The sequence below is a fragment of the Notechis scutatus genome, chromosome 1 (assembly GCF_049901735.1).
Source record: "Notechis scutatus isolate UNSWTSFEM ecotype Mainland chromosome 1, rNotScu1.2, whole genome shotgun sequence".
NCBI classification, from domain to species: Eukaryota; Metazoa; Chordata; class Lepidosauria; order Squamata; family Elapidae; genus Notechis; species Notechis scutatus.
In genome coordinates, this window is record NC_142009.1 from 162,717,962 (window position 1) to 162,735,305 (window position 17,344).

Below are 17,344 nucleotides of genomic sequence, written 5' to 3' on the forward strand. Positions count from 1 at the left end.
TCAATACAGCAACCAATAAGGGAGTCAATGTGTTATGGCTCTTTGTCCAGAGTGGCAGGTGGAGGGGGGGGAGGCACAGAGGAGAGGGAGGCAGGGATGGACCTTGTTATCAATTTTTCAGCAGCCCAGGCATCTTTCTCCCATTCAACCACTTACTCCAGTTCTGATGTCAAAATTCTAGCAATAAATCAGATAATTACTTTGTGATTGAAATCATCTTTACAAATATAGTACCTATGCTTCATGGGTGTCCAGCCTTTTGGTTTGCCTGGGCCACACTGAGTAAAGAGGAATTAATTGTCTTCCACCACATACAAAATATATAGTTGGAGGGTGTAAATCACATAATGTGAAAAGTTTACAATCTTGTGGGACCATCTCCCTAGCTGCTCAGGACTGCATGTGACCCGGGCCCGAGGGTTAGACACACCTGCTATATTTGAATGAAAATTAGCTGACTAGCATTGCTATCTTACAATGAGCTTTCATTGAAGATGTAGACTACAGAATAATTGTTCAGCTTGGGTGTATTGAGATTTCTCAATGTTGGTCAACTTACCAGATACTCTAGAGGGCACTGTTGAACCTTGTCATACCCACATCTCCTTTCTCTCCTTCCATCTTTTCATATACACCACCCATATTATCTTCCCCAGCTTGGATTTTCCTACTACAAAACAATGTATCAGAATCAGAACTAATATCTTTAATGTGAGCTGGCAGGACCGGACCATATTTTCTTAGTTTGCAGTGTGTAAGGAACTGAGCATGGTGAATTCTAGAAGGAAGAAAACAGTGAGGTTTGCAGGGAGCGTATTTTTCTTCCATGCTCTTTTTCTTCCATGTTACCTGGGGTAGAAGAGCAAAGCATCTTTAGATGCCATCCACAAGTACGTACACCGAATAGGACTGATGAGTAAATACAAATAGTTATATCATTAGAGTTATTTTTAATGGAAAGAAATAATTCTATATTTGCAACATTTCAAGAAATAATAGTCTAACAATTTTGTTCATCCTCATCTTTTTTTTTTTTTACATTAATACAAAGTATTACATTTGTTTTGGTTCAGACACATTGAGCTACCTTGTTTTTTTCAAAAACCGCATATATTGGGAAAAACTATTGAGGTGCAAATTCAGTGGGAACAGGGATATAAAAGACATATAAAAAAAATATAAAATATAAATATAAAAATATAAATATAAATATAAATATATAAATATAAAAATATAAAAATATAAATATAAAATATAAATATATAAATATAAAAATATAAATACTTGGAGATAGAAAAAAAGTTTAAACATATAATATCCAGGTTTATAATTTATACATTTAGGGTTTTTTAAGCTGGTGAATAAGGCCTCTGAATTTATTTTATTTATTTAAAGATATTTATTTTAAAAGGGGGGGAAGCATTTAAAGAGAGAAGACGACTTCCATTTCATAAAGAAAAATTTGATATTGACAGCCTTAGGCTTGGTAATGCCCTGTTGATTGTGATACACATTACAGCACATTTCTTGCCGGTTGCAGTTATCAGTAATTGGATCCCTCCACTTTTCCATTCCTTATCACTAATTCCATTTTTAAAACAATGTTTACTTATATTGAATTTGCACTATGGTTCCCAAGTGTTGTGCTTGTAAATGTTCCCCTTTCCAATCTCAAAGCAAAATTCAATCCCTCACACTTCGAAAATGCAACTTAATATTGACAGGGCCTGCTGATGCTACAGCATCGGTATCTTCAGCTTTCTTACCACCAGGGCATTTCAGAACGGTGTGGAAGAGCACAGTAATTGCTCTGAGGCTTAACTGAGGTGCTCTGAAAAATCATTGTCAATGCTGCAATGCCAGTAGAGGCACTATTGGACCCTCACTGAAGATTGTGAATGGTAACTTTTTGTACTGGGAATAGATATTGTTGTATCACTTGAAAGTGCCTGCTGTGGCAATATTTTGTTAGAACAATATAAATCACAGTAGGACATTGTGTAAATCCTTTTGCCAGAGAAATAAGGGAGAAATGTCTGATGCCTCTTCTGATGACTCATCTTCCAGACAACTCTACCTGGATGACAGAGAATCTCCACTGACATATTTACTTTGCTATGTATTGCTTCATTATGACACCTTCACCTAAATAAGCAGGCAGGTATTGTATGCTTTTATTTGCTTTCTATAACATTTCACGATTTTTTGCCCCCATTGTCTACATTGTTCTCCATATATCCAGGTCTACATGCTAGGTAAATGCCTGTAAACTCAAATAACAATAACAACACTCCATGAATCTGATGAAGTGGGCTTTAGATTATGCTACAGTAAAGCAATTAATTTGTAAAGCACTAAAGTTAGGAATGGAGAGTTTTGAACTCAGTGTCACCTCAACATCTCCCAATATGGAGAAAGAAAGAAATGAGATTAGGATGATGCCTTCATTTTATGGCAGTCTTGACTAAAAACCAGTGTGTATCAGTCAGCAGTTGAATTTCTAATCTTAAAAAATCTAGAAAATAATGTGCATATCATGGTGGCATAAAGTATAAAATGTGATCTTGATGCAAAACTTAATATCAACACAACCTGTTTCCTGTGGCCATCTCTGAAAGCCTCGATATGTGTACAGATGACACTAAAGAGATCAAGTGAATTTCCAAGTCAATTGTTTCTGTTCACTAATCCCTTTTTTTAAATAATAAATTTGCCATTAGTTTATGTAAATGTACTCAAGAAGTTAAATAACAGAGAAGACAGTCTTTACCTGGGCTACATTTCAATTTACTATTATAACAACAATGTAATTTTCAGAGGTGGAAAGGAGTTGGGTTTATTTATTCAGTCCTACTGCAGATTCTTCCTAATGTGCTTTCTTTCCTTTGTGGTAAAAAGTTGAACAAATTGGTGTCATCAAATCCATAAATATATTAGTAGGATTCATGTAGTCTCCTAGAAGGTATATAGAAGGACCATAGTTATTGAATGCTTTCAGACATGAACACAGTCATTAGCAGGGTGTGTTATAACTTGCAGAGTTCTAAACTGTCACCTTTCTTGCAAAGTCTGAAATAAGAATTTGGCCCCGTGAAAATAGGAATACATAAAGAATACATCTGTAAGCATAAAGATCCAAGCGCCAAACCAAAATCTTGCCTGTATTTGAATACATAAGACTTTTCTGTACACTGCAGCCTCTTTTTACTTTTTGGTGGTAAAGCATGTAATGTGGATATTCATTACATCTGTACAAAATTGAAAGTATTATTGCAGTTAAATGGGAGACTGATCTGAAAATACTGTATTTTGTAATTCCAACAAAATCTCTATGGTTTCTGTTTTCATATTAATTCGGTATTATTTTTGAGGGAGTATTTAATAATCTGTATATTTTAGATTTAAATACTTATACTTTGAAATAAATGGCCCAGGCCTGTTACATGTACTAATCTTAAAATAAAGAACACCCTATACCACATCTCTAAGCTGGACTCTCCAGATGTTAGCTTTCATTTCCATAAGATGTTCAGAACCTCTACTGGATTTTTCTCTGGATTTCACACCAAACAACCATCTACAATTGGCGTTGTGATTTTTTAATATGCTTGTAGTAAAGTGCTTATGCAAAACTGGGTCCCAGTGCAAAATATCATTTGCAGTTTTTCAAAATATCATTTGCAGTTTACATCCCATTTGCCACGATGGCACCTAGTAATTCAGAAAGACACCCAAGCAATGAAAGCTACAGCAAATGCTCCCACCCCCTCTCATCCACTACTTTTTTCCCAACTTTGCTTCTGCCTTTGTGCCTTACATGGGCCTCTGTCACAGAAAAAGCTCTGGCCATTACCAGCTCCATCCTTTCGTGAATTTGCTCCAAACCCACCCACCCCTGCTTTTCAGGCCAGGTGAGCAATTGAAGCGCTCCCACTCCCCTACACGCATTTGGAAGCCAGCAAGTCTAGAGGCGTCATGCCTAAAGAGGGGGAGGAGGGTGTAAGGGCCCTGTATCCACGTGTAAGCTGCCACTAGTGATCCGATAGTAGCCATCCCTTCTCCGATCCGATCTCCTGCTACCACTTAAGGTCAAGACAAATACCGTCGTTTTGTTTTGTTTTTGTTTTATTTCCGCGATGGAAGAGCTTTCCTCCTTGAATCTCTGAAAAAATTCCCCACAGGCGGCAGCTTTGTCGTGGGAAAGGGTTCCGCTCATCTTTGGCCGCGATGCCTCAGTCAGCGCCCGTCTCCGGCTTGTTTCAGTCTCAGAGGCCGTCGTCCCTTGGGCGCACGCCTAGCGGCCTGGTGCGGCTTTGCCTCTCCGTTCCCCGCCTCTCTCTCTCTCCCCAGCGCACGGAGCTGAGCAAGCGGCCTCTCGCTACCTTTCCTGGGCCCCAAATCTCGATGTTCCACTGGCCACCTTGCAATTCACAGCCCGGGCGCGCCCCCCAGGCGTGGGAGTTTCGATTCGCCTGGCCCCGTCGGAAGAGTTGCAAAACAAGGGGTGGCAGCCTCTCGAGAAGCGGAATCGGCAGGCCCCGCTTTGTCTTCTCCCCTCTCCTCTCTGCCGCTCTGCTCGAGCTCCGGCGGTGCAGCCCGCGGGTTAAAAAGTCCCAGGCGGGGAGGGAAGCGGAACTGCAACTTTAAGAAGAGCTCTGCTGCCTTTGATCTGCGCCAGAGAGAGCAGCGCTTCCTCTGCTGAGAGAGGTGGATTTAAGCCACCATAATCACAGCCCGCACCCAGCAGGCTACAGAGCGGAGGAAAGGGCGCTTCACTTTCTCACCTGGAGGTCCCTTTGAGGGATCAAACGCTGCGGGTCGTTGAGCCTCTTTCCTGCCTCGCGAGAGGACGAAGCTTGACCCGTGGCCCTTCGCAAGCCTGGGAAAAACCAAATGCCCTCCAAACACTTGCCACACACAGGAACGCATCTCGTCCTGTACTGGATCACAGGAGAGTTACACAATGCTGTATAACACATGGTCCAGATTTCAGCAGGGGATTAATGTTCACATCTACATTAATTTATTTATCCGGGTTAATAATTATTCTGAATTTTAAATGCCAGTCCCTAACCCCGCCTCCTTCCTGCAGCCCTACCGGTAAATATAAATTAAATGCCCATTTTCACCTACTTTTTTTTTTAAAAATCGCGGTAGCAATCGCCTCTTCAATACATTCACCTCTCAGGCAAGACTGTTGGCGCTCCAGAAATGGTTGCCGGCATCTCCAGGGCGTGATCTTGGAAGCAGAGCCGGGTGAAAGACTGCCTGCTTGCCTTCTGCAAAAGGAGACCATTCCCGTCGCAATGTGGGCACTAAACCAAAGAGGGATGGCGGCCGAGGATAGGTCGAGTCCCACTCCTGCTCTCTCTCTCTCTCTCTCTCTCCCCACCTCACCCCTCTCTCCCCCTCCCGGGAGGTTTTCATTCCTTTCACATTCATTCATCAACGCGCTCAAGTTTTCTCGTGTGGCCAAAAACTATTCAACTACTACAAGAGCATCATTCTGTCCTTCGGGTACAAAGTTGAATTTCAATTGAAAACAAAACCCAGTTATTGACACTGCCTAGCTTTTTATATTTTTACAATATATAAATGTTAGGATAAAAACCACCATCGTTGTGCCATAATTAAGATAAAAATTGGGGGAAATGGTAGTGGAGAGAAATTCAGGCATTGTCATTCATTAACCGAAATAATCACTCCCTAATCTGTTATCAGACGACTCCTCCCCAACCATTAAGTGAAATGCCAAAAAGAAACTCCTGGTTCAAATTTAAGAGAAGGCATTGTTGAGTCAAAGGCAAAGCCACCTCCATTCTGATTCCAAATGAGCAAATAAAAATTTCGAGATGAGGAAGGCGAGAAAGCTTTTTAAAACACCAGTACATAAAATGTCTATGTCCTCTTAATTAAGTACAGAACGATCCGAAGGTCTCTGATTTCATAAACTTCCATTTAAAAAAAACAAAACCCTCAGCACTTTAACTTGTTGACAACCTTATTGACAATCTTCTCCAGGCCGCCAAGATAAACCCCAGCCATGGTAGACGCCCCTTTTCTTTCAACGCGGCAAAAGGGTACTTTGAAAACTTTATTTTTTTTAGTTCATTCGCCTTTCCTCCGCCGCCGCCCGGATCTTTAAGGAAAAGTTAAATGTTGCTCACGTTTAAAAAAAAATAAATCTTTCAAGTTAGAAGAATGCAAATGAAACCTTTAGATGTTTCGTTTTTGCTTTTGTTTTGAGTGCCATTCCTCTTTAAATAAGCCACTTGATCATTGCCTGGGAATCTCTATTAATCGAATGGGTTTGCCTTTTTGCCAGATCCTTTATCATTATTTATGGGCTCTAGATTGTTTCAAAGTTCCCTTGACGTTCGATTTACAAGTTTGGGGCTCTTTTCTTTTCCCTGTCCTGCCTTTTGTTCTCAAGAAAGACATCGTGTTGGAAGGGCTTTGAAAAGCCAAACACGAGAGGCCTGCCCGTGAAAAAGGAGCAGACTCGGTCCTTTTTAATTCATCCGGGCGATTGAATGACTCTTTGACATAATTGCAGAAGCCATTTCAAAAGCTGAGGGTGGTGTGTGTGTGTGTGGGGGGTTTGCCTTCCATTAAAGCTGCCCACGTCAACTCTGGCGCGGGGGGAGGTTTCCGAAGCGGCTTCTCTCCACCGCCGTCTCTTCGAAAGAGTGAATAAAATAGTTTATAGGGAGAAGGAAGGAAGAGAAAGAGAGAGAGAGAGAGAGAAAGAAAGAGAGAAAGAGGGAGGGAGAGACGAGGCTTCCGTCACTTTGCTCCTCACAAATCGATGCCTCCGTTGGGTTGGAAGAACGTTTCCTTTTACACAAGAACTCTTCGCGAAACCCGCCCCGGCAGGACTTTTAGATAAAGTTGGACGGAAAAACGTTTTTTCTCGCCCAGCCCCTCCAACAAGCTCCCCCAAACTCTGGCGCCTGCTTTCAGTTTCTACTTCAAGGGGGTGGAGTGGGGGGAGAAATAGTCACTCCGTCCCGAAGGAACCCGACGATCCAAACTCCTCGTCCCCTCAGCCCGACGACGCGAACCGCCTCCCACCGAAGGTGGGAACGATTCTCCAGCCTGGAGGCGAAGCAGCCGCGCGGCCAAACCCGAAGACCGCGCCGCTTGATCGGGACCAGCCCTCGCAGGATAAAGGAGGCGCGCAGGGAGTGTTAGGGATCAGGCCAGGGTCCAAGGAAACCCGGGTTTTGAATTTGGCTTCTGGTTTCCCTCAAGACCCGAGGCTAGAAGAGAGCCCAATTAATCAGGGAATGAAGGCCGAGCCTCCTCCGGTACTTCTAAAAGCAGGCGGCTCCTCCTTTCTCCCTCCCCCAGAGCCCCTTTCTGCCCGGCCATAAATCTCCCCCGAGGAATGGAGTGGGAAACAAGGCGGGCGGGGGAAGGAAGGGGGTGCCTTAGCAGTACTTTTCTGGCATTCAGCAGACTGCCAAAGGGGTCTGGGATCGGTGTTGTCTGATCATTTACAACCCTTGCTGGGCGTCAGAATCATCCAGCGGGCGCGGTAAAAACAGTCAAATGGTATGTGGCCAACGATCAAACGGAGCTCTCCAAAATATAGGCAACGGGGTCTTTCCAGCAACGCTACCCAACCTATTCTTCTTCCCAAACTGACAAGGAAACATATTTTGAGGGGAATGCCGGGAAGGGAGGAGGGGGGGAATCAAGGTTTGATGACCTGTGAAACTGCCAGGCTTAATAGCAATAAAGAAGGGAGTGTGAAAGAGGAACTGAGCGGACACCTTGAGCACCAAGACACCTTGTGGTCGGCCTGCCTGGGCTTCTTGTTCCCTGCTGCTGCTGCTGCTGCTGCCTTGTCTCTGGAGCTGAAAGGTCCTTCCTCAACCCTTCACTCCTTTTTCAGCCACAGGAATTGTATGTTTTCCAAAGGTTGTTAAGAGGAGGGACCGAAGTGTGTGAGGGGTAGGTAAGTGGGGGTGCCCCCCCCCCCGCGATTTTTCAAACGGTTTCCGGTCTTTTGTGGGAAAACGCGAAAGTTGTGGCGCAAAGGGGCAGAAATGCGGGTGAAAGGAAACAGAAAGGCAGAGAAAGGCTGGATCTACAAAGGTTTGGATCGATACGTTCATAAATATCGATTAGTCTTTATTTTCCAATTAACTACGCTTGTAAAGAAATTCCCATTACCCATGTAACGACCCTCATTTCTCTCTGATCGTTATCTTGTTAGGGTCTCCAAAAGGCATTCTCCCCCAGTGGAGGTCGTTAAATTTTAGTAGCAATTGGCAGGCTCGGGCTAGGAGGGCTTTCTGGCTAAGTGCAGCCGCCCTCCCATCTCTAGCCTTAGACGACACTAAGTTCCTCCAAACACCGTCCAACTTTTGACTTTCAGGCAAGTGGTGCCTACAAGTTCCCGTGTGCGATTTCTTACGTCACTGCCGCTGACCCTTAAATCACTCTTTCCAAGAGCCAGAACAGCCCTTCTGACGAAGGAGAGAGGGAAACCAGTGAGGCGCACAGGAGGAGCTGGGCGGGCGGGGGGCGAATGCTGCTCATCCATCTCCCCGAGTTCTGGCTCCCCCGACCCTCCTGGTCATTCCATGCTCCAGCCTTCCGCGGGCCAAAGAAGCGCTCTGACTCCTTTGACCAGAGCAGGATGTCTGGGGGGGCGGTGGAGGTGTGTGTGTGTGTGTGTGTCAAACCGGCACGGAGCTGAAACGGAGCCTCCAGCGGAGGGAATCGGATGGAGCGTTCGGAACCAGCTGTTGAGGGTATCAGGGATTGAGATCCCAGCTCCTTTTTGCCTGTTTGCTCCCCCGTCCCGTCCCCCCGCCCCAGGGACAGATGAAGACCTGGGCCTTGGCCTTCCGGTGGGTGTCCCTGAGGCCACTGGGGCAGCCTAGAGTTGCAATCGGGAGGCTCGGTTCCTGGCGGGTGCGTGCGCCGGGCGGTCTACCGAGCGCTGCGTCCAGGTCAGGGCCAAGAGGCGTCTAAGCGAAGCCGGCAAACTTGCAGCCACGTTCTTGCACGCTTGTCGAAAGCTTCCCGGCAAGCTAAGCTTCAAAGAGGAGGAGGAGGAGCCGCCAAGAATTGCCGGCCTCGGCTCACTTTCCGCGGACCGGAGGAGGGGCGGAGTTAACGACCGCTTCGCCGCCGCCGCTCCGCCGCACATTCCTCTCCCCTTCCCTCTCCCTTCACTCCCTCTCTCCCTGGCCAATGGAGAGGGAGAGAGGCAGCCACGTGGCTCCGGGAAGGTTCCGAGCCTGGCAAAACGTGAATGAGAAAGAAGAGCGCGATTCAAAGGTACCGCCGACACCCAGGAGTGCGAGCGAGCGAGCGAGCGCGCTTGGCGTCCGGCTCTCCGAGGGCCCCCAAGAGACCGTGAGCGACGAGGGACGGAAAGAAGGCAGGCCGGCCTCTCTCTCTCTCTCTGTCTCTCTCTCTGTCTGTCTCTCTCTCTCTCTCTCGGGAAGCGGTCTCGGCTCGAATTGGATCGCGGCTCAGGGCAACCCGCCCCGATGTCTCCCTGTCGCGGCCAGGGAGACCCAACTTTGACCCTCTGTTGCCCAGTCCAGGCGGTCCCCTCCTCCGGCCGCCGCCGCCGCCACTCCTCCCGATCCTGCTCGTCTCCGGCCAGCTCCCGGCCCTAAAGCAGCTCCCGGGCCGCCCCGTCTGCCTCTTGTCTCGCGCGCCTCCTTGGCCTGTAGCGCCTCTATGAGTGCAGCTTTTCAGCCGTCGCTCATGATGATGCCGCGCCCCTTGGGAAGCAGCACTGCCTTCAGCATAGACTCGCTCATCGGCAGCCCGCCTCAGCCCAGCCCGGGCCACTTCGTCTACACAGGCTACCCTATGTTCATGCCCTACAGACCGGTAGTCCTGCCGCCTCCTCCGCCGCCGCCGGCCGCCATGCCCCAGACCACTCTGCCGCCCTCACACCCTCACCATCACCAGATTCCCAGCCTACCCACCAGTTTTTGCTCCAGCCTGGCACAGGGCATGGCTTTAACTTCCACCCTCATGGCCACCCTGCCGGGGACATTCTCGGCTTCTCCGCAGCACCAAGAGGCGGCGAGAAAGTTTGCACCACAAGGTCTCCAGGGCAGTTATGACAAGGTGGATGCCATTCAGGCAGAAGCTGAAGACGGCAAGGCATTCTTGGCCAAGGAGGGCTCACTACTGGCCTTCTCTGCCTCCGAAGCGGTGCAAGCTTCTCTCGGTAAGTACCTCGGCTGGCAAGTGCATTTTCATGTCTCGACGTGCTGCAGACCGTTGGCTGCAAAACTAGCCCTGGCCGAGGAAGCCAAAGTGAAGCGGAGTGTGTGTGTGTGTGGGGGGGGGGGGCATTATCTTGTCTTGAGGTGACCCGGGTAATATAATTCTAATCGGAAAGGCAGCCTGGAAACTTGAAATGCGTATAGTTTATGAATGTATCCATGCGGTCTTGCAAATATTTGCATTTCGCTCTTAGTTTTCTACGCAATTCTCACACGCAGCAAATTAAAACCTCAAGGAGGGGGGTGGGGAAATGGGCACCATTCATATTCATACATTTGCTATTATTCTATTGCTATAGTTCTATTGTTATTATTTGAGGCGTTTACAAAGGCATTACTATCGCCAGCCGTGAAACATGACCACGGGAGTGTTTAACTTAACATGTCATAACAGGACTATAGGCACTTCCTTCCTTAATGGCTGCTCTTAGGATTTTGAGGACAAGGGCAGGGCAAAGTGGGGAAGTTAAGCAGTAGACCATTGAGAGGAGGGATCATCCCTCCCAATCGACTCCTTGCGTATAATTAGAGGTGTTTGTGAAGATGCTTGGGACGTTTAGAAAATGCAATTTGGAGTTAGTAAGCCAAAGACCAAGGCGCTGACACTTTAGCCTGGTGAATTGCCTGAAGTCCCTTGTTTAAGGAAAGAAGGAGCAAGTCTTGAGAATGAGCAAGGAAAAGTGTGGCATGCACCAGGATGGGTGAACCCAACTCCTTTCCCCATTTTGCATGCCCTTGTGACGTTCTGCTTCCCGCTCGGGCGCAAAAAACCATTCAAAGATCGCTGCCATTTGCGATGAATTTGCTAAGCGCCTTGTGGGCATCCGAAAGGTGTAAGGGTTGGTGGAAGCAGACACTTCTGGAGAAACGTGAAACCCCGAAAGCTTGTGCTTTCGTTATTTCGACGCCTCTGCCCTAAAACTGTGTTTCTGGAACCCACCGAAAAATAACTTTTAACGTTACTGAGTTTCTGCACAGAACGCCGGGGGGAAATGGTTCTCGGTCCCTCTGCCCTACTATCCCTGCTCGTCCCCATTCTCCTCTTACTTGCTTCCAAGCCAGATTCTGCTACCTCGGAATTAAGCCTAAAATCTGTCCCCGTCCCTCGGGTTGCACAAAGAAAGAGGAGGAGGAGGAGGAGGAGGAGGAGGAGGCTGTTGTTAGGAATGCTGGCAAAAAGCTGGGTGAAACATAAAAACAGCTGCTGTTTTTGGCTTCCCTCCAGGCACCACACGAGCAGCCTCGGGAAAAGAAGACGCCAAAGCCGAGGACGATTCGAAAGGCAAAGACGAAAGTTTCTCGCTGGACAGCGATCTCGATTATAGCTCCGACGACAATCTGCCGGGCCAATCGGCGCACAAGGAAGACGATGCTGGCAACGGCCTGGAGGAGAGCAGTCAGAGCTCGGCGAACCCAAACAGTAGCACCTCAACGGGGAAAAACCGCCGGCGGCGAACGGCCTTCACCAGCGAGCAGCTGCTGGAATTGGAAAAGGAATTCCACTGCAAGAAATACCTTTCTCTGACCGAGCGATCCCAGATCGCGCACGCCCTCAAACTCAGCGAAGTGCAGGTCAAAATCTGGTTCCAAAACAGGAGGGCCAAGTGGAAACGGGTGAAGGCGGGCAATGCCAACTCTAAGACCGGGGAGCCGTCCCGAAACCCCAAGATTGTGGTGCCTATCCCAGTCCACGTTAGCCGGTTCGCAATCCGGAGTCAGCATCAGCAACTGGAGCAGGCCAGGCCGTGACCGGGGACAAATCTGACCGAGGTTCCCCCACCCAGCCCCGATCTTTTCCTGTCCTCACGCGCACAATCATCCTCTCCGCCCCTCCCCGTCCGTCCGTCCCCCAAAATGGGGGAGGGGGGGTCATAATAGAGAATTTTTCACCCACCAAGTGAAGGACCCGCCAACCAAACTAAGTAGGCCAACGCTGAAATGCGTTCATAAACCATCCGTCAGAAAACGCGTGTCATTTTCCCAGAGGGAGTATCGAAAGACTTGGAGGAACTATTTACATATTTATGAGACTGTCCAACTTTGTATATAAAGCGCTGGATCTCAGCTGCTGTATTTTGACTGTGACGAGACCACTGAGCAGTGAGGTGAAGTCTGACATTCCAAAAGTACATTTTATTGTCAAAAATTTCAACGTCTCTTCTCCCACGATCGGGATTATTCTTCTTCCCCAATTCTTTTAAATGAAAGAAGGGGAAGAAAACTACCAGTTTCACTTGTACAGCTGCTGCTGCTTCTTCCTTTCCTTTCAGGTCCACCCTCGTCCTCCTCCTCCCCGTTTTTTCCAATGGAGAGCGATGGAGAAGCAAATGAGATATTCTTCCGGTGCATCTCCTTTTTTTTTTTTTATCCCCTTATTCTGTCACGTTTCTCCTCTTCACTCTTTTCTTTAAATGCACGAGGTTTTTTTTTCTATTGTGTTGAATTAATTTATTTCAAATGCAGTTTACTTTTTTTTTAAGTTATGCAAATGAAACAAAACATAATGATGTTGTGAATAAAATGCCCAAACGAGGAAAAGAAAAATAGACAAGAGTGAGCAGCTCTTCTGTACGAAGTTCGAAGTCCCGAAACCCCAAGAATGGGGAACTCCATCGGCACTTTCCTCTTTGGGGCCGACCCCGTCCACAGCCGCTTCCCGTTTAAAGAGGCTACGGGTTCAGCTGAGGACGGGGATGGGCAATAAGAAGGGGTCCAGTGCCCGATGAAGAAGAAGAAACCTGCCTGTCGTTGCTCAGAATAGCAGCAAACAATGGCCGAAAACTTAACTGAGGGGTTGCCATGCGCCAGGGTCCCCAGTACGGGCCCTGGTAGATCAGCGGGTGGTGAGCATCCTTGGCAAGGGGAGGTGGGAGAGGCCCCGAGAGTCCTGGCCTTCGGATTTGGTGCTCTGCGCTAGGGAGATGTTCTGTTCAGAGGGGAGGCCCTCCATTTCTTGGCGGAAAAGGAAAGGCTCCTGCTGAGTGAGTTTTTCTTTCTTGGCGTAGGTTTGACCAGGCCAGCTCAAAGTGCCAGCAATTCTACCTTTCCGGATTAATTCCGGACAAGAGCGTTGGAAAGAAGAAATAAGGAAGGGAAGGGGTCAGCACAAACCGATGGTGAGGGTTTCTAGGTTAATCTAGATCCAAACGCCCTGATCCCGACGTTGCTCCAACCGTAGGAAGGTTTAAAAAAAAAAGGAGGAGAAAGAGTTTCAGTAGAAGCTTCAACCCAGATTGCCACAAAGAGGTTGAATGCGGTGCGGGTCCCGCCGCCATCACTACTTCGAAACTGTTGCTTCCGTTGCTTTTCACCCAGTAACAACATGCAGGCCAACTTCTGCGAAAAGGTACGCCCAACTCCTTTTGCCGCTCTTCACTAGCTAGGAAAATGTCTGGCTTAAAAACAGGCTAGGGCTGGAGGGCAAGACTTGTGCAGGAAAAGATAAGAGGAGACAGGCGGGACCCCCCAAGAATTTCTCCCACTTGCCTGCCAATTAACAACTGGCAGCCCGCGAAGAAGATTGAAAAACCCCTTTCAACCCCACCCATTTCATTGGGCGAAACCGAAACGAATATACCCATCAATGGGACTAGGAAGATCTGAGGGGGTCTCAAAGTTGCCGCGGAGTCTTGCACCCAGTACTCCGGGGTGCGCTGCATCCGATGGGGCCTGGCGACGCATCAAGTCGGAGCAAGCGATGTGGCTCAGCGAGAGCGCCTGTTCTGCTCGCTTTTAGGCGGCGTTGCTTTCCAGATTTCGAAGGAGAGTCGCGTTTCGATCAAGCGCGGCTTGCACAGAGCCGCTGCCCGATATAAGGACCGTTTCTCTTGAACGCGCTTAATAAAGGGGGGGGGCTCTTCGCACTCTGGGCCCACCTTCCGGCGAGCCTGCTCTCCACTCTAATGCTAACCATCCTAAAAGCCGCCTCTGCCTGAAGAGTCCCGTGCTAGCAAAAAAAGGGGCAGATTTAGCATCTTCCGAAAAGTTAGAGGGGCAGGAAGGCGGCCGTTCGCAAAGCAGCTGCGGGAGCTCGCAAAACCTTTCCTAGGATTTCTCCGCTGCTTTCTGCTCAGAGCCTTTGCCCCCGCGCCTGCAAACAGTGTCCATCTAGGCGGAGTGTGTGTGTGTGTGTGTGTGTTTGCCACCGTTTTCGGCGGCATCCGGCGGGAGGGGAAGGGCCCATGCGTGGGGCCAACCTAGCGGATGGGCGATTTCTTCTTCTCACATTATAATTTGAACGGAGCAGGGAGGGAGAATGGCCGCTTCACGCCAGGGTCAGGAAAAGCCCTAAGCGGGACCCCCGAGGCCGAGGCGGGAGATAAACAACCGAGGGCGGCGGGGGGGAGGGGGCTGATAGATGCCACCATTCACCATTGCAGCTTTCATTTGGCTGCCTAATGAGTCAGATCACAGGGAGAGAGAAAAATTGTCAATCGCCCAGACCCTAATGAATTTTTTTGCAAATTGTAATCAAGCCAGGCCGTCTCAGCTCGCTGATTAATGAGACCCAAGAGGCTTGGCCGGCACCTCCGCTTTTTATTCCACCCCAGCCTCCCTGCACTAAATTAACAGCAACTTGTCTGCGCTTCAAATTAACTCCCAATGATTAATTCTGATGGGGGGGCCTGAAGAATAGCTTGCGTTAATAGACACTGGCCTCTGATGCTGTTTGAAATTAATACACTTTCCCCCTCTGGCTGCCGGCTTTAATCCAGAGTTGGCTTTGACATCCCTATATTTGTTGTTATAATAAATCTCACTTACATCTGCACATCAAATCATTACAAAGCCCTCGGTCCCATCCCAGAAAGCTGGGGCTGCATTGAAAAAACAGTCGGGAAAGTTGGACTGGGATTTACCTGTTTTGCACTTAATAAATTGCTGCTTACATTAACAGGAGTGTACTGTAGATCTAGTGAGGAATCACAACACACACACACACACACACACAAAACAACTGTATGTATTTTAAACGTTCTCTTTCTCTTTTTAAAAGGGAGAAAGTAGCTGTTTCTTTCTTTTGGGGGGACAATTAAGATGATAATCGTGGAAGGTTGATTCGGTTCTTGTCCCGATAGGAAACTACTGTACAAGCTCAAATTGGAAAAACAAAAAGGATGTTCTGTTTCTCGCCACCACGAAGGGCGGCGGGCGGGCGTGGGGGGCGAGGCAGAAGAAAACGGCTACAGGATCTACTCCCTTTGGCTTGGAGGCTTGGTCATCGAGGTTTCCTCTACCTGGTGAACCAGGGTCTCTCCCGGCAAACGATCTACTACTGTTCTTCTCCGGGCAGCGGCAGTGAATCCGCCTCCGCTTCCAGGTTCGGTGGCCGTTTCCAAACCCCCTACCCTACCCCAGCGAATCTTCGGAGAGCGGCCCGGGCGCGGGACGCGTGCGAGCGATCCAGGCACCTTTCCATCTTCCTCCTTTCCCGCTCCGCAGAAGGGTCACGTCTCTCTCGCATCTTGCTTCTGTTTGGATTGACTTAATTGGCTTAATTATTTCTGCCGTGATTGGCAAGCTGGCTTATCTTTTTAAGCGACCATTCCTGCCCCAGGGGTCTGCCAGTGATCCCTTGTCAGAGTGAAGGCGGATTGCTCTGGCAGATCCATAAGTTGCCCCAGAAGACCTTTGGAATGGAGAGCAAGGGAGAGAAATCTGGGAATGACCCGATCTGGCTTCTACTTGGTGGGAGGCCTTTCGGCAGCCTAGCAATATGGTCTCTTTAATTAAAACCCACCCCTCAAACTGTATAGCAGAAAAACGGCGCTGTGCCAAAGGAAGTTATAAACAGGTAGGCTTGTTGTCTCCACAGATTTCTACTCCAATTTATAATCGAAAACGATAGGATTGTTAGCCGTGAAAACTCTAAAGGCAGACCAAAACACGGGGAAACTTTTCAAAAAGCTTTCGTTGCAAACAAACAAACAAAACTGCCAGGAAAACAGCCCCTTTGGGAATTGAGTAGAGAGGAAATAGAGGAAAGGAAAGGATCGTATTCTCCTCCTTGCATCAGAAGAAGGTCAAGAGGGACCCGACGCTTCCTCCGATAACTTGATGGTTTTGTGCCCGAGAAGCCAGGCCAGAACCAGTCCACTGACTCTCCACAGCGTGAGAACTAGAAGAGCGCAAGGCTGCACCTGGAAGGACAAAGCCCTGGGGGGGAAGAGGTAGCAATCGTGTGGAAAGGGCGAGGAAGGAGGCCAGAGGAGAGGACGTTGGCTGGGGGATCCGTGCAGCAGTTGCTTTATTGAGAGTCGAAAGCAAAAGGATTTCCTTCTGCGCTTTAGACTTAACAGCTTTTGGCTGTTTTAAATGGAGGTCTCTAGGAGAATGCTACGGTCAGGAACTGGGGCCCTCTGGTCATAATCTGGATCCGAGATGTGAACAACGGGGCCGTTTTCACCTAGCAGCCATTCTCAACCAACTGCTCTCATTCCTTTTCCCAAGGCAAGTTCTTTACTACAACTGGTAGTCCTGTTCGTGGGGCCCGAGCATTTCAGCTCAACTCGAGAAAGCTAAGCAGCACCGGGCCTTGTTAAGCACCTGAGTGAAGGACCTCGTGGAAATCCACGGTTCGCGCAGCAAAAGGTTCCCCCCTGCCCCCGAAGGCGGCGAGGCCCATTTGGATTACTGCCGGGAAAACGACGCGGGTGCGTCCCCAGAGCTCCGCCAGAAGGCGGCTTTTCCTTCTCAGGGTTAACGTCGCTGCTATCTCCGTCCGTCGCCTCCAAAGGCTGCGCCCGGAAAAACTTCCCGCCAGTTTCCTTTAACGCCTGGCTTAGTTCCACGACCGCCGATGCACATCCTCCTGCCTGCCGCTTAGCATGACGGGTCTCCCAAGGCCTAGCCGACCACAGGCTTCTGAACCCGCTGGCTTTCCGCAGGGCCTTCGGGAAGGGTATCCGCGGCCGGATCAATCTTCCTCTGAGGCCCTTTCGAGGTAAGGGGGAGAAATATACGAGAAGGGATAAACCTGGAACAAGAAGGCAAATCAAACTGTCACCGTAATAAGGTACCTGAAACATTGACCGCCCCCCCCCAAAGCAACGCACCGTATGTATGGAGACAACTTG

General features: G+C 48.6%; 1 protein-coding gene and 1 long non-coding RNA gene across 3 annotated transcripts; one reads left to right on the forward strand and one right to left on the reverse strand.

Annotated features, from left to right (window-relative positions):
* Positions 1-2,771: 2,771 nt before the first annotated feature.
* On the reverse strand, positions 2,772-5,295 carry LOC148133077 (uncharacterized). 2 transcript variants are annotated; one of them, XR_015747069.1, is made up of 3 exons: positions 5,134-5,295; positions 4,785-4,966; positions 2,772-2,955 (listed from the first exon to the last, which is right to left on the reverse strand). It is a non-coding gene; the product is annotated as an uncharacterized LOC148133077 (long non-coding RNA). The 2 variants fall into 2 exon arrangements; XR_015747068.1 differs by lacking the exon at positions 5,134-5,295 and having other exon boundaries at positions 4,785-5,102.
* Positions 5,296-9,305: 4,010 nt separating this feature from the next.
* On the forward strand, positions 9,306-12,796 carry GBX2 (gastrulation brain homeobox 2). The gene is made up of 2 exons (XM_026678995.2): positions 9,306-10,210; positions 11,494-12,796. Exons 1-2 carry the CDS (start codon positions 9,709-9,711, stop codon positions 12,015-12,017), a joined length of 1,026 nt encoding a protein of 341 aa, XP_026534780.2. The 5' UTR covers positions 9,306-9,708; the 3' UTR covers positions 12,018-12,796.
* The last annotated feature ends 4,548 nt before the right edge of the window (positions 12,797-17,344 follow it).